The sequence below is a fragment of the Balaenoptera physalus genome (assembly GCF_965194825.1).
Source record: "Balaenoptera physalus genome assembly, chromosome: 13".
Lineage (NCBI taxonomy): Eukaryota > Metazoa > Chordata > Mammalia > Artiodactyla > Balaenopteridae > Balaenoptera > Balaenoptera physalus.
In genome coordinates, this window is record NC_138892.1 from 25,401,855 (window position 1) to 25,428,696 (window position 26,842).

The 26,842-nt window shown below is 37.5% G+C and overlaps 1 protein-coding gene across 1 annotated transcript; it reads left to right on the forward strand.

Moving 5' to 3' along the window:
- Window positions 1–3,221: 3,221 nt before the first annotated feature.
- Window positions 3,222–26,776, forward strand: LTA4H (leukotriene A4 hydrolase). The gene is made up of 18 exons (XM_082419474.1): window positions 3,222–3,383; window positions 5,162–5,282; window positions 7,589–7,657; window positions 9,721–9,825; window positions 11,487–11,539; window positions 13,954–14,026; window positions 14,297–14,437; window positions 15,294–15,317; window positions 15,824–15,894; window positions 16,356–16,467; window positions 17,022–17,166; window positions 18,131–18,234; window positions 18,669–18,739; window positions 20,738–20,792; window positions 22,493–22,588; window positions 24,962–25,044; window positions 25,698–25,802; window positions 26,488–26,776. The coding sequence occupies exons 4-18, from the start codon at window positions 9,751–9,753 to the stop codon at window positions 26,603–26,605; spliced, it is 1,326 nt and encodes a 441-aa protein (XP_082275600.1). The 5' UTR covers window positions 3,222–3,383; window positions 5,162–5,282; window positions 7,589–7,657; window positions 9,721–9,750; the 3' UTR covers window positions 26,606–26,776.
- Window positions 26,777–26,842: the final 66 nt, after the last annotated feature.

Sequence of the window (26,842 nt, forward strand, 5' to 3'; positions counted from 1 at the left end):
TTTGTAGACTTGATGGAGGGAAATGAATAGGGTCAGTTAATTGGGCATAATAAGTTTAGATAAGAGTTGGTTGTTTTCATGATTTTTTCCTGCTTGAGTAATAGGCCTGTACTTTGAATTCATTAATATGAACTAATATAGCATGTAACTTTCTTACTTTGTGATTTAGCAATTTGCTAGACTAATTATGATTTGAAAAATAGGTCGACTCCTCTATGTATTGATTTGCAGTCACCCCAAGTACTATAAGGAAAATAAATAATTAAAGCATTATAAGCAAGATGATAACTATTTCCCTATAGGTTGTACTTTGGTCTGCTTCAAGTGCCAGGCTATCGTTTATTGAAGACAGCTTTGCCCAGGCAGGATCGGCTGAACTTAAGTCCTGTTTCAATGCAATCTCTCTTTTTATTAAAAGAAAGTGAATTTTGATAGTTTATCACTGCTTAATATGACCTTGCACTCTCACTTATTTATGAAAATAAAACGTTTACCTCTGTTCCATGAGTAAGCAAGAGTCAGGGTGCTTAAATTTTGAAAAGAATGTCCCTTCAATGTCCCAGTCTAAAAACCTGCCTGTTTTTGCATTCCCCAAATCTCAAGAGAAGATTTTTAAATGACTAATTCTAAATTGTCAACTATCCAGTTTCCTTTGTTTTTCTTTCTTATTACTATTTTTGATCAATTGCTTAATAACATTTATCCGTGAAATTTGAAGGGAAATCTCTTAAGTAATTTGGGAGTGATAGCTGAGGTCAGGACTTGAGATACACAGCTTAAACATTGCATTTTCTATTTTCTCTTGGTCCAGGACTTGTTTCATGCATTACTTGGCACCTGCTGTTTCTCCGGCACTGTGTTAAACCCTGGGAGTGCAAGCCTAAGTAACTTTTTCTTTTTAAGAACCCTCAGTCTAATGGAGAAATAAATCACTATAATGTGGTACAGTAAGTGCTACTGGAGAGGGTCGGGCCAACTGCTATAACAAACACAGAGGATACGAAAATGGTTTCACAAAAAATAGGTATAGTAGTCTTCTGATTCAGAACAGATTTGAAAAGTTTAGGAAACACAGAAAGTAGAATGTGTTCCACTGGGAAATGACCCAAATAATTCACCCTTATGGTTATGAGTAGTATAAACGTAAGTAGTTTATATACATAAGATACTCCAATCAAGTTTTTACAACAAATCAGATACTCAGAAATAGGTGCCAGAATATAACAAAGGAGTAACTTACTCTTAAGCTATAAAATCTAATGTTTCTGAATATGCAAATGCAGGAAGATATATCAGTCTAATTCAGAGTAAGGGCAACAGTTGAGGGACCCAAAAAAAAGAGAGTACCCCAAAAGAAATAATTGCCCATTGGGAGGGAAACAGGTGATACTCATAACAAATTTGGCTGCTCTTAAAAAAAGAAAAAGAAAGGGAAAGAATAATACAACCAGGATGGAAATCTCTTCCCAACCAAAAATTGTTGACTCTAGAGAGGTAAGAATAAAATTGTTAAAATTTCCTGAGTTTATCACCATAGTTAACTGATACAAAAGAAAGGTGACTGGAAAGTGGCTGTTTCTTGGCAGTCTAACTCCTCATGCTATTCCAGGCCAGATTTCAAGGGAAAGATGCCAGAGGTAGGAAGGTTAGTGAGCAGTTCTAGTTCAGGGCCTGACCTAGGGTGGTGGTAGAAGAAAAGAAAAAGTATGAGGACAGTGTAAAAGAAAAACTTGTTAACTGGCTATGGGAGATTGGGAAGTGGGATCAGTTGTGGATTAGTTGAATGTTTCAAACCTTAGGTAAGTTGAGGAGTTTCATCAACGAAATAGAGAAATAAGCAGAGAGAGCAAACTTAGGGGACACAGTGGTGGCTTTGTTTTTAGAATTTTTAGAAGCCTATTGAATATGAGATGACATTTCCCATGGAAATGTCAAGCAGGCAGTTAGAGATATCTGCTGAAGTCCTGGGCAGGGGGTGAAGCTGTGAAATAGACGGGTAGTCATCTGCACAGAGGTTCTAGGTGAAGATGTGGGCATGAGCGAGAACTAGGGAATGAAGAATACGGTAAGAAAACCAAAAGGCCAAGGCTAGCACATAGGGACATATCCATATTTAGGAGTTAGAAAGGAGGGGGAGGAAAAAACCATTAGACAAGGAGGAGAACCATTGATGTGTAAAGTAAAAGCAGCCAAGGAGAGGGCTTCAAACAGATGCTGCGGTCCATTAGGGCTATGAGCGGCAGAGGTCAAGGTTACTGAACAGAAAAGACCTGTTGTTCAGGAGGACTGCCCTTTCTGTGGCAGAGGAGCTAGAAGCCAGATTGAAGAGGGGGAAGGGAGGAGAGATTGATGAGGAATTGGAAATAACAACCATAGATTGCCCTTGAAGATTAAGAAAGGAAGGAGAAAAATAGAATAATTATCAGAGTGGACAGAAGGATTGAGTGACGTTTTAAAAATAATATGGAAGGCTGGTTTAGGTTGATTGGAAACAGTCTTGTGGCGTAGAAAGATTGAAGATTCTAGAAAAGTAGTTGAGAGATAATGAAAGGGTATGGTTTCTAGGGCTCAGATAGAGGATTATTGGGATGGAAAATCCTCAGACACTTGCTGACCCTCCCTTCCTGCCCAGAACAGTTGTCTTTAATCGGCCATAGCAAGTAGATATGCTCTCCTACTCCTCTACAGGGTCATTTGGTTAGAGTTGCCATACCAGGTTGGGCTTTTTCTAGATACACAACAGCAGTGAGGTACAGTCTACTTATTTGCCTAACAGGTGCCAAGGTTTGTTTTAATTTGGGGATATATGAAAGTAGTACAGAACAGTAGGACTATATGAATTCTAGGTAGAAATATATGGTAAGATATATTGAGGAGTCATGATGAAAGAAACAAGTTATAGATGGATTTTTTCCTAGTAGAGAAGTTAAGTTTTAGGAGACAGAAGCAAAGGCATTTTAATTTAGATCTGACTTTTACTTAAAGCTGGAAATTTGTGTGACTGTCCCAGAATTACCTAACAATATATATGCAAATCTTAGAGCCCCCCAAAAATTTCAGGAAGTTTAAAGTCCCATGAATTGGGACCTATGCTAACTTTCAACTCCGTTAATTCCTGTCTTTCACTATCTTACTCTCCCTAAGCAACCAGTTCTACTCTGTAGTCATTGTAGTTAGCCTATATGCTATATTAGTTTTCTCTGGTGCCTAAAACTATATTCTTATCATATAAAAATATTAATTTAATTCTAGATTCTGGATACAAAGGACCTTACAATAGAAAAAGTGGTCATCAATGGACAAGAGGTCAAATACGCTCTTGGAGAAAGACAAAGTTACAAAGGATCACCAGTGGAAATCTCTCTTCCTATTGCTCTGTGCAAGTACGAATGTTCTCATCTTTCTCTTTTATAGCTAAATAAGGGGGATATATATTTTTATGTAATTTAGATATTTTTTTCATTTCCTATTTTTAGTTTGTGTGTGTGTAGTAACTGATACACTACTCCTACCAATCTGCTGTTCCGATTGAAGCTGATAGTGAAAATTACATGTTCTTAAGATATTAAAGAAGTTCATTGTATAAGGTACTCCAGAATAGGACTTTTGATAACTGTTAACTTCTTTACTCATCATTTTAGTAATACCTAGAGTGATGGTGGGAGCATGCCACCTTAAGGAGGCGTTTCAGGATCACCTGGGAAGCTTTACAAGCTGCACATTTTTCACCTTCTCCCCAGAGGCCAGCCACTTTTATTAATGGAATAACAACAGTGGCAAACATAGAACCATTTCTATGTACTTAAAAAGTGCTGGAGATGTATTCTTTCATCTAATCCTTATAGTGACCCTTTGTGGTATGATCTGCATTTTATAGACGAGGAAAGGGAACCTCAGAGAGAGAAGGTAACTTATTTAAGAAAGCGGTAGCCAGAACTGTCATATTGGGAGTATATCCCACTCCTAGATATACTGGGGAGGGAAAAAAGGGTGGAAAACCGTTGGCCTAGAACAAGGTCAATCTACCCCACCTTTCAGCGGTCAGTGTTTTCATGCCTTCTCTTCCCATTTAAGAAAAAGAAAGAAACTCTCACACATAATTTGTGAGATCTATCATTAACCATATTGTACAGATGAAGCACCTACCGCATAGGGAGGTCGAATAATTTGTCCAAATTCACAGCACCAGTTAGTGGTAGGTTCAAGCACAGGCACAGCCGCTGGTCTCCAGGGCTCTTGCTGTTTCCTCGTTAACAGTGCTGCTCGATCTATCTGGAGTGAAGGACGAGTTTTTGTTAGTTCCACTCCGCCACAGGCTGATACTTTTGTGAAATGCAATAAAAATGAATTCCTAGGAAGAAGAGATTAAATACAAACACATATATTTTATTACAGGTTCAACAGACATAAGAATTTATTCTCAAGTTCTTGACTTAACTTGTCCAGTAACAGTTTGCAGACTAGCACTGCCCTATGTTATGCTCTGGCACCCACCACGGTGGTAGTTGAAGTTCCAAAATTATTTCTTCTACCTTCCCACCACTATAAAAGATTACATGATATCACAGAAAAAAAGTTGGGGTATTCAACTAATATTAGTTCCTGTTACATCTTCATAAGCAGTTACCATGTAGAGAAAAGAACCCACAGGCTGGCATTCAGGTAGGAACATGTGAGGCAAACGTTCCTAAAACTTACTCTCAAGCAGTGATGAGGGGCTTCGCTGGTGGCGCAGTGTTTGAGAGTCTGCCTGCCAGTGCAGGGGACACGGGTTTGAGCCCTGGTCTGGGAGGATCCCACATGCTGTGGAGCAACTGGGCCTGTGAGCCACAACTACTGAGCCTGTGCGTCTGGAGCCTGTGCTCCGCAACAAGAGAGGCCGCGACAGTGAGAGGCCCGCGCACCACGATGAAGAGTGGTCCCCACTCGCAACAACTAGAGAAAGCCCTCGCACAGAAACTAAGACCCAACACAGCCAAAAATAAATTAATTAATTAATTTTTTTTAAAAAAGTTAAGGGAAAATATATCTTAAAAAAAAAAATCAGTGATGAGACTTCGTAAAATATTATTTATATTATTTGTGTTATTTATGTATTATGAATTCAAATTTTAGTTAGATTGAATTGTACTCTACTAATGTATTTGTTCCTTTCATACAGAAATCAAGAAATTGTTATAGAAATTTCTTTTGAGACATCTCCAAAATCTTCTGCTCTTCAGTGGCTCACTCCTGAACAAACTTCTGGGAAGGAACACCCCTATCTCTTTAGTCAGTGCCAGGTAAAAGGACTTGGAATGATTTATTATCCCCAGCTCAGGCAGTTGAATGAAGCAAAGTGGACAGTGGTCTTATGGATACCTGGATCTTACCTAAGATAGTACTTTATTTTATCTATATTATTAAAACTACATACATTTTCATTTATACCTGTCATTATTGACACATTCATATATTACATTTAAAAAGAAACTTCCTTCAAATTTGAAAACATGTCTACCTAGATTGGACTATCTAGGTCATATTTATATTCACATCCTCAGCACCTAGCATAGAACTTGGCATAGAGTGGGAACTCAATAAATGGTCATAAAATGAAAGGAAAACACTGTTAAACAAAGTAGGTACCGGTTATGAAAATTGCTAACAATAAAGAAGGGGAAAGGGAAAGATCAGATTTCCCATTCCTCTCCAGACACCATTGCCCAGAGGTAACCATTGAGTTGGCGTGTTGCCTTTCCAGATTTTTCTTATACATTTACAAGTGTACATATTATGTAAATATATTGAATGTACCTTTAAAATGATATGGTTTAGACTACATCTGTTTTCTGTGTAACAACTAAGAATAAAGAACCACATAATTAGAGACAATCTGTCACAAGGATAATAAGTATCAAACTTTCTTCTGAAAAAAAAAGACTAATTCTTTTAGTAATCAAATAGTTTACAATTAAAGGAACTCGCTTCATTAAACATTGACTATATTTCCAAGCACTGTGTAAGGTACTTCACGTATTTAATCCTTTTAATATTCCTCTGTGATAGATACTATGGTAGGCTCACATTTGAAAACAAGTCTATCAAAAAGGAAGCAATGTTGACACCTGTATAGACGTGTTTACTTTCTATTGCCAATTGAAATTTTTTTTTTTTCTAAGAAACCCATAGTTCACTAATCTGGAAGAGATATCATGTCCTAGGCAAGAATGTACCAATTATGTACTCTCTGTCTCTTATCTGATTTTCATCAGTAATTCGTATGGAATGTCCGTTGGCAAGAAATGCAAGATTTGTGAGTCAGGAGAATGTGAATTTTCAACATACTATTCCATTTCTTGTTGGACACAGTTTTTGAAATAGAGGAAAGAGATTTCAGTTAAATTAAGAAATTATTATAGTTGATAGGAAGCAGGTACACATGATTTTGTTTGATGAGTTTGCTTACGGCCATTCTCTATGCATATTTTTCTGGGTTTGGTCTTATCCAGTGAAATACATATAAACCCCACCCCTGGCATTGCTGAGCCACATAACCAGGGACTTTAAGGAACCCTAAAGGCATGGTCTTGGAACCTTATTTTGGGAGAGAGAACCAGGTGGTTCTTCTAGTTCTACTTAATCCATCTAGACGTCATTTGGGATTTCCTATCTATGGAGAATCTATTAGATTTGAAGTGAAAAGGGCTGGAGTTTGGAGGATAGAAGGAAGTTTGCAGAGGCATGAAGTCGGTCTGGGATTTATAACAACTTCAGAGAGAGATGTTAGTTCAGGGTTCCTTTAAGCTCAGTAGACCATCTCAGTGAGGCTGGGATTCCTTTGCTCACCAGCAATAGATGCAGACTTATCTGTAAACAGGCCAGGGTATAAAATCATAGGTACTCTGGTCATTCTTCTTAATGGAACTGATCTTTATGACAGATTGATACGGAAGCAAAGAAACACTCTACATATTATGTGAATGAATATGTCTAGATGGTATTGAAAGAGACTTTTCTTTCTCCTTCCTTGTCTTCCTAGTGTTTACTTTCAAAGTTTGCTGTAAGATCAAAAGGTCAAGACTCTAACAACGTTTCCCAATCAGTGTTCCTTAGAACACTGGCGCCCCATTAGATGTTAATAATTAACCAGAGGAAAATGGGTTTCGTGTTGAAATAAGTATGAGAATTCAAACAGCTTTCTTTATTATCGGTCTTTTCAGAGCCTTCAGGAGGCTAATGTTCCGAGTGACTCTCCCAGGCATGCAATATGCCATGGTTCTCAAATTTACTTCACCAAAGAGCCCTTTTTTGTCAGGGTTCCTAACAGCTTCTCACTGGGCACTACTATTACTCAGGAATCACTGCTTAACATTGCTTCATGCGTCAGCTGAAATGTGAAGGTTGACCATTACCTTAAAAGGGAAAACCAGATTTTTTTAATCCACAGATCTACTTTTGCTACGTTAAAAGAGCTGAAGAAATGTGAGACACTTTTATCTTTAAAAAGAATGTGTCTAAGAACAATGCTGCAATTGTAATGATTTCTTAATGACTTGATTTATGAGACAGGGAAATAGCCGTTTCTTTTTTTTCCTCCCTCTCCTAGGCAATCCATTGTAGAGCGATTCTTCCTTGCCAGGACACTCCTTCTGTGAAATTAACCTACAGTGCAGAGGTAAACATCACTGAAATTATTCACTGAATTAAATGATCCATACAATTATTTTAATAGGGATTACATTAAATCTGTGGATTTCTTTGGGTAGTACGGACATTTTAACAATATGAATTCTTCCAATCCATGAACACGGGATATCTTTCCAAAATGATCCGTATAAGTAAATGTGGTATAAATGATAAGCAGAGATAAGAATTGAATTTGTATAGCTAGAAATACTTTACTTAATTAAATTCTACCTGAAATATGTTAGAAAAAGGCTATGGATCCCATTTTGAATCTCTGTTTTAAAGGCAGTTTCAAACATAAGTATAAAAAAAAGGGGTATCAGAGACTTCGCTGGCGGTCCAATGGTTAGGACTCCACCGCCGGGGGTGCAGGTTTGATCCCTGGTCGGGGAACTGAGATCCCACATGCTGCATGGCGCAGCCAAAAAATGAAATGAAATAAAATAAATCATTCTGATTTTAAAAGGAATTCAGAATTCTGGACCTAAAAACAAGAATTTGGGAGCAACTCTTTTTAACTTAAAAAAATTGACATTTGTAGGATTAAAGTTTCTATAAATGCACTTTACAGCCATGTAAAAATATCTATCTAGGTATCCTAATGGGCATATATTGCAGACTTATCTGTATACATTTCCAACTTATTCTTGTTGTAGGTACTGCTAATCCTTTTAGGAAAAAGTAGACTATAATTAATAAATAAATACTATCCCAGAGGCTAGACTTACTTAGACCAGGCAAATAGAATTGAGGATCAACCTGTATTTATGGGGCCTTCTTGATTCCCACATTGTTCCACAACCAAACCACCCCTAGCATAGTGCTGCAGAAAACTTTACTTGGAGGCCAAGAATCCCTGGACTCCGGTGCTTTGTGACCACCTAGAGGGGTGGGATAGGGAGGGTGGGAGGGAGACGCAAGAGGGAGGGGATATGGGGATATATGTATACGTATAGCTGATTCACTTTGTTCTAAAGCAGAAACTAACACACCATTGTAAAGCAATTATACGCCAATAAAGATGTTAAAAAAAATTTAAAAGAAAAGAATCCCTGGACTCTTCTCCACCACTTAATAACTGCATGACCTTGGGCAAGTCTTATGACCTCACAACCTCAGTTGTGTCATCTGTATAACCTATCACTGCCTAAATGAAGGGAGGAAGCAGAGCCCAGGTATTTCCTGAATAGTTTTTAGCTCTAGGATCTGTGGTTGTTGCAGTACTGATTCTGCAGGTCCTGATTCTGTGCCTGCCTCAGTAATAGCTTTGAGGACTGGGCCATGCAGGAAGAACATGAAAGCCTAGCATTGTTGGAATAGATGTTTGCTAGATCATTAATATTCAGGTGATGGTCCTTTATTCTGGCATTCATTAGAGGTAAGACTTGCAGAATCATGGAGATAGGGTACACACTTAAGTGACCATACAGTTTGCCCCGTAAGGATCTTTTCCATACAAACTTCCAGAGAAAATTATTTCACATTTCTCAGCAATAAGTTTAAAAGTTTCTCACACTCATGACCCTTAAAAAGTAGAATTTGTAACTCCAAGTTTATGTGTTAAATATTAAATTTTTCAGAATTGTATTCTCTGATCTAAAGTGAGTATAACATCCTTTTGAATCTCTTCTGAGGGTGTGGAGGGGAGCAGGGCTGGTGGCTGCCATTGCCAGGCATGGTGCTGAACTCTTCATTTATATTATTTATTCCTTGCAACAATCCTATGAAGTTATTACCCTCATTTGATGGGGGAAACTGAGGCTCAGGGAAGTTATTTGCCCAAGTGCATGAAGTTAGTAAGTGGCGGAGCTGGGATTTTAACCTAGTTTCTACCAAATGCTCTTAATATGGATGGATGAATGGACAGGTAGATATGTCACCATCATTTTTAAAGAAGCCAGTTTTACATATTGCTAATTCTATTTATAAAAGTGATACAGAGGAATGTACTGGGTTCATAGTCTATTGTATCAATAGTCAAAAAGCGGGGGGAAAGGTTATTTTACATAGAACTTTTTATTTATATATTTATATCTTTTCCTTCTCAATTAGGTGTCTGTCCCTAAAGAACTGGTTGCACTTATGAGTGCCATTCGTGATGGAGAAGCACCTGACCCAGAAGACACGAGCAGGAAGATATACAGATTCAGCCAAAAAGTAAGATCTTAGGGTCTAGATTTTGTGTTTTAGTTGGTGGTGAACTACAAATAGCTTTTACCCATCCAGAGAGCAAAATGGCTTTTGAAATATTTCAGAATTTAGAAAGCAGCTCCTGCTTTTTGTTTTCTTCATTTCTTTTTCTTTTGCGCTTTTAAAATATTTGGTTCTGCTCGCAGCGTTGTACTGAAGCAGGAGGGTGCTGGAGAGGCATGGCAGGGGGCATGCCTGATCCCATTTCCCTACATCCCAGTCAGTAGCAGGTTTCCTGTTTCTAAGTTACACTTTGACCTGCCCTGGTACCAGAGCTCGGGCGTGTGGTGGTGTAGTGTTTACAGATGGAAGAACTGTCTTAGACCAAAAACCACTCTGTTACAGTCCTTTTAAGTAAAAATTCCTAAGTAGTTGGTAGTTTGACTTGTATCTTTGACCTTTAATGAATTGTGTGTGTGTGTGTGTGTTTACTGATGCTTTTTATTTTTTTTTTATATTTTTATTGGAGTGTAATTGCTTTACCATGTTGTGTTACTTTCTACTGTACAACAAAGTGAATCAGCTGTATGTATACATATATCCCCATATCACCTCTCTCTTGAGCGTCCCTCACACCCTCCCTATTCCACCTGTCTAGGTAGTCACAAAGCACCGAGCTGATCTCCCTGTGCTATGCAGCTGCCTCCCACTAGCTAGCTATTTTACTTTTGGTAGTGTATATATGTCCATGCCACTCTCTCACTATGTCCCAGCTTACCCTTCCCTCTCCCCATGTCCTCGAGTCCACTCTCTAGTAGGTCTGCGTCTTTATTCCCATCTTGCCCCTAGGTTCTTCAGGACCACTTTTTTTTTTTTCAGATTCCATTTATATGTGTTAGCATACGGTATTTGTTTTTCTCTTTCTGACTTACTTCACTCTGTATGACAAACTCTAGGTCCATCCACCTCACTACAAATAACTTAATTTCATTCCTTTTTATGGCTGAGTAATATTCCATTGTATATATGTGCCACATCTTCTTTATCCATTCATCTGTCGATGGACATCTAGGTTACTTCCATGTCCTGGCTATTGTAAATAGAGCTGCAGTGAACATTGGGGTGCATGACTCTTCTTGAATTATGGTTTTCTTTCGTCCTCCTTAGCAGAACAGGTACCTAAGCCACAGTGGACAATTTTGCCCCTACCCCAGCTTCTAGGATTCCAAAACCTTCAGCATTCTCTCGTTGCTGGATTATTTTGTATATCTCTCAAATATACAAGGAGTGGTTTTAAAAAGGAATTTAAAACAAAGTTTTTTAATTCAAGAGAAAATGACAAAAAACTTAAAAGCATAGTTGCCTTTTCATACGTTAATTTTTGTGAAATGCTTAAAATGTACCTCGTAATACTATGTGCAATCATGTTTTTCACATTTCAGAATCTTCCCTTGCTAATGGGATAAAAGGGAAATAGACGTTTTGAAATGTTTTTATATCGCAGTTTTGAACTATTTGACCCCCTCAAAAATGAGAACCATTTGAGAAGTACAAAAGGAAAGTAATCCACACTAATGTTTGGAGATTTGAAAGGAAATTTACTTACTTCTGAATATGAATTGTCTTATTCTGTAACATTTTTAAACACTAATTCGAGCATTTGGTGTGTGGTTTTTTGCCCCCTTTAGGTTCCGATCCCCTGCTACTTGATTGCTTTGGTTGTTGGAGCTTTAGAAAGCAGGTGAGCCTTTGAACACATTTTGAAGTTTATGAAAAGATTAAACCTTAGGTGTCTTGAACCTCTGTCAGGATTAATTGGTAGATCATTTTTGTATTTCTCAAGAAATCAAGCCAACAGCTCTAGAAACATTCAAATCTAATCATGAAATGTAAGTAACAAATTAATTTTAAATTAAAAAAATCTTTACCACTCACCCCTTAGACTTTCCAAGTATTACAGAATGAGCATGGTCTTACCTTTATAGATCTGGAATCTAAGTTTGAACAAGTCACTTCTCATAACCTCCATTTCCTCATCCTCGAAATTATAATATCCCCTTTCCTACTTCATTGGGTGGTTATGTGCAACAAATGAGATAAATTATTTTAAAGCACTAGGAAGCCTATAAATATTACAGAAATATAAGATATTTTGTTAAAATTTTACCAGCAGCTAGAGTGCCCTTCTTTCTTAATTTCTTGTTTGTTCTTATTTCTAAACAACTGAAAATTAAGAATGGCTATAGTAATCACATTCTTTAAATTGCCAGGGATGTGGACACAGTGGACAAATCAGGCAAATATAGATTCCAGTTCCAGCTGTAGCAGTTAACTATCTACCTCCTTGGGCAACTCACCTCTCTGAGTTTAACCTTCTTCGCCTAAAAACTAGAAATAATCATGTTTACTTCAAGGGATTTTTGTGAGGATTAACAGACCTAACATATGTAAAGGTCCTGGCCTATAGGAGGCACTCACTAAATGATAATTGTAATAATTGTCACAGCAGCTGACAGTTATCAGGTCTCATTAGGTACCAACTCCAAGGCATCATGCCCTTGAATCCTCGCAACTCTGTGGAATGGATACAATTACTCTTTCTCATTTTACCAATAAAGAAACTGATGTTCGGTGAGTTTAAATAACTGGCTCAGAGTCACAGAGCTAGGAAATGTCAGAGCCGGGACCCATCCTAGACCATCTGACTTTAGAGCCCGTGCGGCATAGAACTCTGCTGTCTGGAGTGGCAGCCGCTAACCACATGAGGCTTGAGATGTGCTGGAAGTGTAAAATACACACTGGATTTCTAAAGACTTCATATGAAAAAAAAGAATGCAAAATATTTCATTAATAATCTTTTATGCTGATTACATGTCAAAATGATACTATTTTGGTTTAAACAAAATATATTATTAAAATTAATTTCATCTGCTTCACTTTGCCTTTTTTAAAAAATGTGGCTACTGGACAATTTAAAATTACACACGTGGCTCACATTTGTGGCTCTCATTCATTTATATTGGCTAGCACTGGTTACCATTGCTTCTCACTGTGGTCTACAAACCAATAGCTTTGGCATCACCTGGGAGCTGGTTAGAAATGAAAGTCCTTGGGTCCTACCCCAGACCTACCGAATCAAAATTTGTATTTGAACAACCTCCCCAGATAGTTTGTATGCACATTGAAGTTTGAGAGGCCCTGCCCTAGAATCCACTGCCTCTCTGGGCCAGGATATCAAGGCAAAGACTTATTGTTTGGGGTTTGGCATTGCATAACAGTTTTAAGATGAAATTTACATGAAAAAAATATTTTTGAGTTCTAGTCCTATATAAGTGATATATAGTTCTATTTGTTTCTTCTTTTTTTATTGTGGTTAAAAAAAAAAAACCCACAAAATTTACTGTCTCAACCAGTTTTAAATGTATAGTTCAGTAGTCACTAGTGTTAAGTATATTCATGTTGTTATGAAACAGATCTCCAGAACTTTTTCATCTTGGAAAACTGAAACTCTGTAAACTCTGTACCCTTTAAACAACAACTCCCATTTCCACCTCCCTCCAGTACCTGGTAACCATTGTTCTACTTTCTGTTTCTCTGAGTCTGACTACTTTATATACCTCGTAAGTGGAATCGTAGAGTACTTGTTCTTCTGTAACTGCCTTATTTCACTTAGCATAATGTCCTTAAGTTTCTTCCATGTTACAGCATGTGACAGGATTTCCGTCTCTCTCTGTTTGTTTCTTCTTATTTAAAAGTGTTCAGCCTTTAAGTGCATAACAGAGTTTACATCCGCCCCCTTCTGGAATAATCTCTTACTGAGCCGTGACTGGGGTTTCTATAGTTGTAAGATTGAGGGAAGAAACTAGATCCCTAAAGGTCTTACCAGAGCCAGTAAGCTAACCTTTGGGGGCGCTTCACGTCAAGTTTTCACGTGGCCCAGACTGCACCCCCTTATAGACATGCAGACTTATTGCCACATTCACAACAGGAGGTTTGTACCTCAGAGAAGCCGTTTCGCCTCACCTCCTCCCCATAAGCACGTGGTACATCACACTGCTTCTGTAAGGATTTGTGTACAACAGTTTAAATCGTTCCTAGAACCAGGTGAGTAATTTGCTTTGAATTTCATTTTTATTAAGCTTTTCCATTTTGCAGGCAGATTGGCCCAAGGACATTGGTATGGTCTGAGAAAGAGCAGGTGGAAAAGTCTGCTTACGAATTTTCTGAGGTTCGTCATAAAGTTACCCTTTTTAATAACTGTGGTAGATGGTAGATTTAAGATTTTGAGTATGAAATGCGGTGCTTTTAAGTAATGTGGTAAAAGAATCAAAGAGTATATCTTACTTTAGGTGTTTGCAGTTGATGCATTTTTGGGTATCATTTTCATTTAAAATAAGCACCATTAACTCATAGCCTTCACAGAAAGCAATGTACACTTTCAAGAAATTTATTATGGCAATGATTAAGACATACAAATATATATACATTAATTTTGCAGACTGAATCTATGCTTAAAATTGCAGAAGATCTGGGAGGCCCATATATTTGGGGGCAGTATGACCTATTGGTCCTGCCGCCATCCTTCCCGTACGGCGGCATGGAACATCCCTGCCTCACTTTTGTAACTCCTACTCTGCTGGTAAGTGTAAATTTTTCTTCATTTGAAGTTGACTTTTCCTCAAACATAAACCTAGGTATGAAGAACCTTAGACTCCTAATAATAAAAAGACTTTTTTAAATAATAAAAGGCTTTTATTTATGTAACCCTTGTTTCTTATTTGACTGCTTATTGTGATTATTATCATCACCTCAACTTTCTAAAGAAAATAATTTGGCCACTTGGGAGAAAAGAATATAGTGTTCAAGGTGCTTTGGGATGCTGGGGGAGGGAGGGCTGTGTAACAACAGTCTATTGATGAATTGTGTGTCCAAAGAAACTATACCAGTTACACTTGGCATATAGGTACTGGTTAAAAAACAAAAAACTCAGTTTACCATAACTAGGAAAGAATTAGCCCACAGTATATAGCTATATTTTATATGCCTTTGTTCGCTACTTTAAATCCTTCCTAGAACCAAGTGAGTAATGGATTAGCAACTAAATAAGTAAAACACACTATAGGACACTACAGACTTTTCTTAAATATACTGCAGGTAATAAGGAGAGAATGAAGGTACCTAAGAGTGAATAAGAGTGGATATAAAAAAATAGAAGAGGAGAAATGTTTCCTGCAAGTTAATTAGAGACAGGTATACTGGTTCCTGTGGTATTGGAAAAATTCCCAAGATTAGGGAGAGAAAGAATAATGCTATGTTTTAATCCTGCATTTTAAAAAATTTCTTCAGTACATGTTGCTTTTGAACTCTTTGGAGTGCCACAGCAGAAATACAGTGGACCATAAATGCTGGAATACTGTGTCTTGACATAGGCAGTCTTTTAGATATAGTCTGTAATTTGATTTCTGAAATACTAAGGTAATTTTCTTCTTTTTTAGGCAGGTGACAAGTCACTCTCCAACGTAAGTGAAAATTTATTATCACGGTCTTATCCTCAAGAAGTATTCAGTCAAGTGATTTTAAAATATCCATTGTGTCATTATATCGAAGACATGATTATAAAAGATAACTTGGGGATTCTAGTTGCAAGACATTACTACATAATCAGTAGGATTTAACAGATTTAAGAACATTTTATGGTTTGATCTCTTCATATGTTTATGAAATATTTTTTAATAGAGTGATGTATCCATTTATTATTTTCTAAATAATATTTTGTTTCTAATTTTGTAAACTATACTATACTTTTTTTATCTTTGGCTAAATTGTGATTTTTTTTTTTTTTTTTTTTTTTGCTGAACTGAATAATTCCTTGAATATCTCAGCTAATGTTAAAAAAAACTTGAACAATGTGGAAAAAAATAAATTGAACAATGTGGAATTGGAAGAACTAGAATGCTTACATAATGAGTTATTTTAGGTTAAGATAATCAATTTCACCATTAATCACTTCCACTATTTCCTTTAGGTTATTGCACATGAAATATCTCATAGTTGGACAGGAAATCTAGTGACCAACAAAACTTGGGATCACTTCTGGTAAGATTTATTATTATTATTTCTTTATGGGTTCTTGTTATTGATTTCTTTCCCTGCCTTCCACCACCTTGAATTGTTTTGTGTGTATACCTTTGTTATCATCTCTTTGGTAGACAGGGATTTTTAAAAAATTCTGTAATACTTATAACAATGTCAGGTAGAATAGAGGTTTTCAGTTGATGCTGTTTAGTTCCTGGTATGGTCACATTTTAATACATGGACACATAAAACCAGAGCCCTGGCTTCATTTCCCCTGCTTCCATCTGCTGGGCTGGGCTTCCCATTGTTCTGAACTGAATGCAAGGAAGCCACGCAGAGCAGTCTGCTTATACTTGAGTATTCATAGTCAAGTCTTTACAATTGCTTTGCTCTGTAGAAACACCAAAAAGAAAATATCTTGTTGATTGCAGTGCCTTTTTCTCTCAGCTGTGTCAGTGTTTTTATTTTTCAATTATTTTCAGGTTAAATGAAGGACACACTGTATACTTGGAACGCCACATTTGTGGACGGTTGTTTGGTGAAAAGTTCAGACATTTTCATGCTCTGGGAGGATGGGGAGAACTCCAGAATTCGGTAAATGAGTCATACTTTTAAAAGCATTCATCCCAAGTTGTGTAGGTGTTCAAAAATTCAGATTGTAAAGCAGCTTTACTAAGTAGCAGTAAGAAAGTCATTTTTACCAGTGTGGGAAATCAAGCAGATGCTGGTGTGACGTTCTGTTGTTACCTGTTAGTCGTTATCCTGTGTAAGGTCATGTTCATGACCAGTAGGACCTCACCGGGGCTTTGCAATAATATAGTTGGCTACTCTGTTTGAATTTTATTTGGTGTATTTATGTCATTTTTAAATGCTGTCTCCTGAGAGCTGAATTTGTTAACCAGGCATTAAAACATTTTTCTAGTCTTTTATTGAGCAAGAAATATCACGGAACCTTACGCTAGTAGGCATTCCGTTAATAGACTTCCAGAAATGTGTACTAACATATCCTACAGTTTCCAGTCTCTAGTTTAAGTTCTAAATTCCCCTAAAGTTATGCCACTGAGTGTAGTAACACTTCTTACTAGCTTGTGTACATGGTGGTAACCAGACTTCATATTTGAACATTCCTCTAATTTTGCATCTCACAGATAAAGACTTTTGGAGAGACACATCCTTTCACCAAACTTGTGGTTGATCTGACGAACGTAGACCCTGACGTGGCTTATTCTTCAGTTCCGTATGAGAAGGGCTTTGCTTTACTCTTTTACCTTGAACAGCTTCTTGGAGGACCAGGCAAGCAGTTGGCATTTTCTGATTTTTTTGCTTTGAGGGTAAAAGAAAGAATTTTTAACTGTTGCTTTTGCTCCATTTTATCCTTCCATTTTTTATGTGGCTGCTAAAGAAATCTGTATCGTTTTCTAATGTTACCTCTCTACTTAAAACCTTGACTAACCTCTGCGTTCTAAATTATGCTGCTTGACTTAAAAAAAGCTCATCAGTATTTTAAAAATTAGGAAACTAGTATGTGCTCATTGAAAAAAATTTTGTGTGGTACAGAAATTTGTAAGAGTCATAAGTGAGGGTCCTTCAGTTTGGTGTGTATGGCTCCAGATCTTTTTCAAAGTGTAAGTGAACAGACATATATAGATATATATACATATAGTTACTTTAATTACAGAAAATGGATCATACTATATATTTCTTCAACATTTATTTTTTAATTCAACAATATTTTACATACATCCTTCCATGTCAGAACTAACAAATCTATCTTGTGCTTTTTAATGCCATCATAGTATTTCATTATATTTGTGTGCTGAGTTTATGTAACCTTCCCCATTGGTGGGCATTTAAAAGTACTCTCCTTAGTCAATGGACTTTGAATGCCCTCCCTCATCTGGATCCATTCTGTCTGTCGAATCTTATTTTCCTCTTTTCAAGTTATACAAAGATCGTTGGTTTTGGAACCTGTGTTGTGTATTCCTTTTTTTGTGTCTTGTGTCATCCCCTTACCTCTAATTAGGATTTCTCTTCTGCCTTCCAACAAATTACATATGTTCTTCAAGGTACAACTTAAGTCCTACCTCTGTTTTTGAACATTCTTTTACTCTTAAAGTCCTCATTGGTTTCCCTATTTTCTGAATGTTCTCTGTTCTCCGTGGTTTGGTACAATGCAAGGCACCCAAAAATGTGTTAACTAATTACCTTTCTATTAACTGACTTCTTTTTTCTTTTCTTCTTTTTTAAAAACTCTTAGAGGTTTTCCTAGGATTCTTAAAGGCTTATGTTGAGAAATTTTCCTACAAGAGCATAACCACTGATGACTGGAAAGATTTCCTGTATTCCCACTTTAAAGATAAGGTTGGATTTTAAAACCTTTCTTATTGTGCATGCTCAATATATCTTCATTTAATGGCTATTTGTTAGGTTGATTTGAATTACTTAATAGTAGTGTTAGTTTAGAATTTAAGATTCAATCTTTCATTCAGTGTTTTCCTGTTTAAAATGTGATCTCAACAGTATGAACTAATGTGTAGAATTTTCCTTTTTCAGAGCAATCTACAGTGGTATGTTTCAGAAATTTGTGCGTGTACTTAATTTTCCTATTTTAATTATTTAAAAGAACATTACTGATTAACATAAATTTATTTTAGAAAAGAGACTTAGAAATTATCTTGACATGTCAGTGTAGACAAAATTATAGATTTGAGGTCCTAAAAGTCAGTTTTAAATTTTTTTTTTTTTCCAAGAGAAAAGATGTTCAGTAGCAAACTGGGTGTTCCTTCTGTTCTCAGGTTGATACTCTAAATCAAGTTGATTGGAACGCCTGGCTGTACTCTCCTGGACTGCCCCCTGTGAAGCCCAAGTCAGTACTTAACTACTAATGCTTTTCCTTCTCCTTCTCCTAAATCCTAGAGCTCCTCAAAATATCTGAAAGGGTTTTATGCCTTCCTTAAGCTATTCCTAGTTTGTGATGAGAGTTGAGTTCTTAGGAGTTAGAACCTTAACCCTGAGGTCAAAAAAGTCATTTCGATGATATTATAAATATAAATTAGTTCAGTTCATTGCAGGTAATTATCGAGTGCCTCCTTTCTGCACAAGGATGGTGAGAGATACAGAAAAGAAAAAGATATTGCCCTTTCCTTGAAAACGTTTGCAGTAAGAAAAATAACATAGAAGCATCATGTTCCTCATTACAGCAGTGTCGTAAGTTACCACCCTCACTTCCAGAGGAGGCACGTGAGGCTTAGCTAGGGTAACATGTCTTGCTGAATGCTGCACAGCAAGTCATGAGAGTTGAGATTCAAATCCTCGTCGTCGTAAACACTCCATTACACTGTCTTTTAAACTAAACACCTTCCTCAAATCAGGGACCTGAACCCTGGTCTTCCAAGAATCGTATTAGGAGGTGCTCACTACCCCATGTTGCAGCCAGGAACTTGCTGCTCCCTCCACCCTCAGTACTCTTTACCCACTTAATTCCAATCGCAACTCAAGAGCCACTTCCTCACGAAAGCATTCCTTGACTTCTCTAACTAGGTCAAGTCTCCCGTTTCAGGTTTCTTGGTGCTGTGTGTCGCCTCTTCACGGCTCCACAGTCATAATCTTAGATTTGTGTGAGTGAGTATTAAGTCTTTCTCCTTCACTACGTTGAAGCACCATGAGAACAGGGCTCATACCTGATTCACTCATTACTTTTCTTAGGACCTTGCCCTAAGTAAGGGTTGCTTCCCCTCCCTGGGCTAATCCTTATTTAATTTTGTTCATTACAATGAGACGGAAGTTTCAGGCACCAAGAAACAGACCAGCCAAAGGTCTTTTTTTTACTCTCCTGGTGTTCCTTATGAAATCGGTGCTAAGTCATGTTCTAATTGAAGGTGATGAACTGCCTGCACAGTCAAGGACCTCTGGTCCCACTTGGTCTTGAGGGCAAACAAAAGGGCTTGCCTACTGTCCACAGCCTACTTCATGAAGATAAACTGGAAGCTGATTCAAAGAAGGTCACTGCTTTGACCCCTTTATTATCTCCCCCAGGGCACAAACTCTCTGAAAGCAAGTTCAGTGGTCACTTCTAATCAAAACTTACCTCATTTAGGCCCTGCGGGGCAGGTACCCCTCTGTTCTCTAACAGATACATTTCACAGCAAGTAAGCATGACTTATGGACAAAGAGGGATGTTTTACAAGAATTTTGCACACATTACGTGGTCTCTTCCATTGCTGCAAAATGTATGATTTGTCTTCCAAGTTGAGAACACATAAACCTTAGCATAACTTGCTCTGCTTAATGGTCAGAGTTCGTGAATTCTGCTTTCTTCTGAAAAGAGAGGATCAAAATCACATGATTTCGGAGTCTCCCAAGGGTGCCACCATTATTTCCCCATTGTCTAGAACAGTGCCTGTCACATAGCAGTTGCTCGCAGATCTGTTGGATGTTTAGATGGTTGGAACGACAGAAAGGAAAAGCCACGAGAGCAAGGACTTTGTGGTGTTTACCATGTTGTCCTGAGTGCCTGGAACTGTTCCTGCCATCCGGGAAACAATACGCTCAACTCAGCCCCAGCCCCTTCAGCATACACTGCAGAAGCATGTGACGGTCTCTGCTGAGATGTTTGGCATTCTCTCCAAAGAATAATCCAGGGTTTCATTAATTTGGTATCCAGTTGGATTTCTGTGTTCTTAGAGGATACCAGTAATCTTTAAGTCAGGTAGAAGATTTCCTATTTCCATCACTCTGGAGTTGTTTATCTTTATTTTCAAAGAACTTTGAAATTTAAGTATGTTCTGTAACTTCAAAATGGCAATGATGCAAAAGCATGTGCCTTTTTATAAAATGTAATCTCTAATATTCTGAATCTTTGCAGTTATGATATGACTCTGACAAATGCTTGTATTGCCTTAAGTCAAAGATGGATTACTGTGAGTAGTAATGTATGATTTTTGACTCCTTTTTGAATTGTACAAATGTGTCTCTACTCAATGAAGTGGGGGAGTGGTGCTTTACTTATGAACTCATGTATTTGGAGTTACTATTCCTAAGTCCAGTTTATCCAAAATGATATTATACCAGCCCTCAATGTGTAAAGTTAAGCTTGAGGGGGAAAACAAATGGATGTTGATGGTATTAGTTCTGATTTTTCTTGCTCTTAAAAGGGAAAGGGGTGGGGGAATATAGGCCTCTTAGAGAAGAGTAAGTGATTTTTAGGAAAGATGAATGGGCTCTTAGAAGAATAGATAGGGAGGTATGATAGTTTGCACCAAAGTTTGTCTGGGTGTGGAGAATAAGAGAGAGGAGTAGAAGGCTCCAGGTATTGGGAGACCCATTAAGGGTCAGAGGAAGGAAGAGAAACCAAATCAGGAGTAAGGCAAATCGGGAAAATGGAACAAGAAACCATGGCAAAAGATACCCTAATATTAAATAAAATATAAACATCTTTTTGGAGAGTCTCATAACATCATAACAAAGTTAGAGCATTACTGACTTTTTAGATCTAAGTTCAAGATTTTTTTGTAAGCAAATATAAAATCTAACAACTTCTTATCAGAGCAGTAGGCTGGTTGTACACATATGTACCTCCTCTGTCAATGCTTTGCCCATCTCATCCTTCTCTCCACCCATCTTGCCCTGCCATGTAACCATGACCATGAATTTTGGTTTATCATTCCCCTGCTCTTTGTTTTTACCACTAATAAATATATCCTCAATAGGTAGTTTAAATTTGCATGTTTTTGAGCAGAGAATGAGATCTGTAAGTTCTAATATTTAGGTGAGGTTCTAAAGAGGGAGGAAGTTCTGATATTAAGGGTGTTTTGAAGGGGGAGGAAGATGTAAAATAATGATTCTTTACAAGGATGTATATGCATACATTAAATTTTCTGGAAGGATATACATATTAATATAGGTTCCTGAGGAGTGGGACTTGGAGACAGGGAGCAAAAGCAAAGGAATTTTTCATTTGGTCCTATTTGATTTTTTTTAACCTTTGCATATATTTCTTTTAAAGTTAAAAGAAACCCTAGTTTAAAACTATTTTAAAAGATTTTTTAAATACTTATTTTGATAAGCTTTTTTTAATGTTCCTCAATCATTTCCTCAAAGATAATTCACAATGAATCCTAAGTTGAAAAGTACAGACCCACTTTTTTTTTTCCTTAAATGATTTCCAAGATTAAGTGGGGAAAATAGAATGTGTGAAGATGAAGGGAAAGATCTGTTCGTGGCCTTACGAGTTCATTAGTGTGATATTTAAAAGAATATGCAATTTGATTATTTACCCAAATTTTTGAATTGGCCTATAAATAGTTGACATGCTTTTTGTAGCATTTCTTTGCTTTGGAAATCTATATATAGTGAATTGTACAGATGTTGTCAAAAGTTTCCTCCACTGTTACTATTAATAGTCTAATTTTTCTTAAGTAATATAGATTTAGGAGTCATATCAGCTCTTTAAGTTATAGTGACGCCATCTCAGAATGATTAAAATAGCTAATGTTCAAATTTATTTTTTATAGTCTTATGCATCCTTGTATTTCTCTTTCTTTTACTTTTATGTCAGATAAACCAATACATATTATTGAATCGTTCATGAATGGCAGTAATCAGGCAACATTTATTTCAGGGCAAAGAAGATGATTTAAATTCATTCAGCTCAGCAGACCTAAAAGACTTCTCTTCTCATCAGGTGAATGAATTTTTAGCACAGATGCTCCAGAAAGTAAGTACTAGCTCAAAATATTAGAAATTAAAATGGGCATAAAGGCACAGCATTTATGGTTGAACCCCACTTGGAAAAAATATCCATGTGGAAACTAACAGAAAAAATGGTTTGGTAAAATCCATTCGTTTACTTAAAAACATTTATTGAATGCCTGCTATGTTTAGTATTGTGCTGAATATAAAAAGAAATATGCCGGGTCCTCAAAAAGTTTATAATCTAGTAGGAAAGGTCACAAGTGCAAAATTTAGCAATAAAAGGAGGGATTTTAGGTGTCATTTGAGAAAAAAGCGAAGAAGGACTCCCTTCCAACTGGGGTAATCAGGAAGGATTTTGGAGGAGTGGGGCTTGATTTGAGAAGAGCAGAGTCAGCAGGGAGATAGAAATTCAAGTTGGAAGAAGCAGCAAGTGACAGAGCGTGACAGGAGGAGGAAGTCGTGGCCCTGGGAAAGAGGTTAATGAAGAGAACGCTAGAAAGACTTCTGGGATCTGATGTGCTGTGTCTTGAATGCCAAGCTAAGAATATTAGATTTGATTCCAGGCAGTCGCAGAGGATTTAACATTTTTAACAAGAGAGTCATCTGATGAAATGATGGATTATGATGACTATTCCGCTGGTGTTGGGGAGGCTGGATTGACATGAGGAACGCTGGGGGTGAAGTTAGTTGGGAGACTCACAGGAGTCCAGGACAGGCAGGAGGGAGCTGGCGGGAAGGGAAAGAACAGGACAGTGAGAGGGAGAACACACAGCACGGAGCATGGGGTTTGGGGACTGACTGGATTGGGGGTTAACGGGAAGGAGTCCAAGCAGATTTGAAGGTTGCAAAGCCGGGTAACTAAAAGAATATGCGAAGCTGCGAGGAGATGGGAGAGGGAGATAGTGATGGGGTCTTTACTATTACATGACAGGGAGCTCTTAGGTCTAAAGACCTTGAGAGGGATGGAAGAAGACTTTGAACAGAATTTCCTATGGAACTGATGCAAAATGAGGAACGGGGGGGCTTCCCTGGTGGCGCAGTGGTTGAGAGTCTGCCTGCCAATGCAGGGGACACGGGTTCGAGCCCTGGTCTGGGAAGATCCCACATGCCGCGGAGCAACTAGGCCCGGGAGCCACAACTACTGAGCCTGCGCGTCTGGAGCCTGTGCTCCGCAACAAGAGAGGCTGCGATAGTGAGAGGCCCGCGCACCGCGATGAAGAGTGGCCCCCACTTGCTGCAACTAGAGAAAGCCCTGGCACAGAAACGGAGACCCAACACAGCCATAAATAAATAAATAAATAAGTAAATAAAGGAGTTCCTTTAAAAAAAAAAAAAATGAGGAAGAGAAATTTAAAGCAACGGGAGTCTTAGAGAACCCGTTAGTGCATGAAGCCATCACGGCGGTTTCACACATTTCTGTAGCCCCGCCTGCCGTGTGGCCTGGAACCACGAAGAGAGAAAGCATGATGGGCTGACTGGCGAGCAGGCACAGCACACATTGGGAAAGTAACGAGGTGACCTAGGAGGTGACCTTAACCAGCTGGCCTACCCGGCTGCACTTAGAGATTGGTTGAAACGAAACAATCTGGGAAGGGTCCAGCAGTCAGCGAGAGCCGAGTGTGGGCGAGCGTTCTGTAAGACGCGGTAGCGGCTGCAGCGGGAGGTTTTCATCTACCTCCTGATTCCTCCGCCTGCATCCCGCGGGCACCGCCAGAGCTCCGCCTGGCCAAACTGAGCGCTGCTTTCTCTCCTTCCCCCAAGCTTGTTCTCGCTTTAGCGCGGGTTAACCTGGGCACGGGAGTTTATGAGCCCCCTGAAACTGTACATACAACTTTGTGTTTATACGGTAAATGTATCCCACCTCCCCTCAGGAAAGGGTCCGTATTAGTCATCAGATTCTGAAAAGGGTCTGTAATATAAAAGTTTAAAAACTGCTATTTTGTAGGGGTATAGATCATTCAAAAGGGATTTCGGAGGAAACATACAAAGATAAAGCTGGGGGAATCACTGAGGAAAAAAATTAACTGTGACTGAATCTGGAGAACAGAATAAATTTAAGATATTTAAGGTATAAGGAAGAACTTGAAAGACTCTGGAGAGGTTCGGAAAGTTAGTATTTACATATACCAGAAAGTCTGAAGAGAGTACTTCTCATTTACCTCTCCATGTACCTAGCAAATTAAATTATCCCTTGGCTCCTAGTAGAATATCCTTATTCAGAATAAATTTGCACAAAATTTATTTTAGTGTGCATTTATTTCTTTCATTTTTATCTAACTTATTTCTATTTTATAAAATATTGAGGATTTTAATCTGGCTAAGAATTTCTCTCCAGCTCCTTTCTTCCAAGGAATCCTGTTGAAATGATACATTATACTTCTTTATTTTGCTCTAGGCACCTCTTCCATTGGGGCACATAAAGCGAATGCAAGAGGTGTACAACTTCAATGCCATTAACAATTCTGAAATACGATTCAGGTACATCATTTTAACTTGTCTCTGTGGAAGAAAGTGGGAAACTAGTTTAAAAAGCGGAGAAAGGGAAAGCAGCATATGAGACATACATGAGTCTTGAAAAATCCTTTTCAAATTTACTGCATCTATATACATAATTATAATGGTCTTTAAGGAATAGTTGCAATATCTGTAAGATGATAGTACTAATTTTTTTGTTAGAATTTATTCTAAGCTTCTCTTGACTTTAAAAAAATTAGAATTAAGGATTCATTGGTAAATAGGCATTCTTCCTATTGGACTCTGAAATGGGAATAGTTAGAAATCTTTGATTCTGTTCATCTTTCTTAATTCAAATTTGTAGCGTGAGCTTAAATCAAAGTTTAATTCCTTCTGAAATTGCATATGTAAGGTCTATGAGCACCTATATAATCCAAACCTTTTAAAACATATGATCTTTTTCAAGAACAAACTCTTCTTCTTTCTCTTCTCCAATTATTGAATGGTATGTATAAGGATTTGAGATTCTCAGAATAAAGACATAATATAAAGTGGTGTACAGTGTAACTATAATGGGATTATTCATCATTACAAAAGTAATTTTCAGATATACCTGTCATATCCTGCTTCTTCCTCCTCATTTCCTACCCTATACCCCCTAAAAATCCTCCTTTTAGATGGTTACGACTCTGCATTCAATCGAAATGGGAGGAAGCAATTCCTTTGGCTCTAAAAATGGCGACTGAACAAGGAAGAATGAAGTTTACACGACCCTTATTCAAGTAAGAACCAAGTCTCACTATGCTTTGACTTTATATAAGGAATGGGGAAGAAAAATCTTAAACAGATGTTTTTAATGTTGCTAAAATACTTTGTAAAATGCAATCTAAAAATAATATTTTTAAATCTCTTAAGGATTATAGACACAATTTTGGAATAGGAATTAACACTTCTAAATATTTAAAATTTGAGATGATTTCATTAGTTTTTTAGAAGGATTATATATGGATTACCTATTATGAGCCAAATAGGGTTAGACCCTGGTGAAAAGGAAATAAATCAAAGATAATCTTATATACACAAAAAGATCTTTAAAAGCAAGTAGAAGATAATTGATGAGTAGGGAAGGACAAGAAAAAAGTGTCTGAAGTTAAATGCGAGAAGGATCAAACGGGTAAAGCCAAACCTTTTTGATTCAAATGTTGCAATAAGGTAGAATAGGTTGCTTGACATATAATAAAGGAATGCTTGGTAAAAGTGAAAAAAGTTGTATCTTGGCCACAAGATACAATTTAAGAATATCTCGGTGAAGTTGTTTTGACTGTGAATTTGGCAGGAATTCTGAAAAAAATATAACCAACACATAAATATCTATTATTAATCTGTTTGCTTTGCAAGTATAATAAAATTTGCCGAAATAAGTCATTATCCATCTTTCTTTCTTTTTTTTTTTTTTTTTAAATGCAGGGACCTTGCTGCCTTTGACAAATCCCACGATCAAGCCATCCGTACCTACCAAGAGCACAAGGCGTGTATGCACCCCGTGACTGCCATGCTTGTGGGGAAAGATTTAAAAGTGGATTAAGGACCTGTCCATTGCTGATTTCAGACATTTCTCTTTTTAAAATTGAATTCATAAAGAAATACAAAATTTCAGCTCACATTGTAACTAAAAATGTCTTTTTAGTTTTGGCTTTTTATTGTTTGGTCAGTGATCTTTTTTTTCATAAATAAAGCTGATCTATCTCCCCTCCCACCCCTGGTGGCATGTTCTTTGTAAAGTGAATTTTAGCAAAGCTTAACCTTTTGATTTATAAATGTT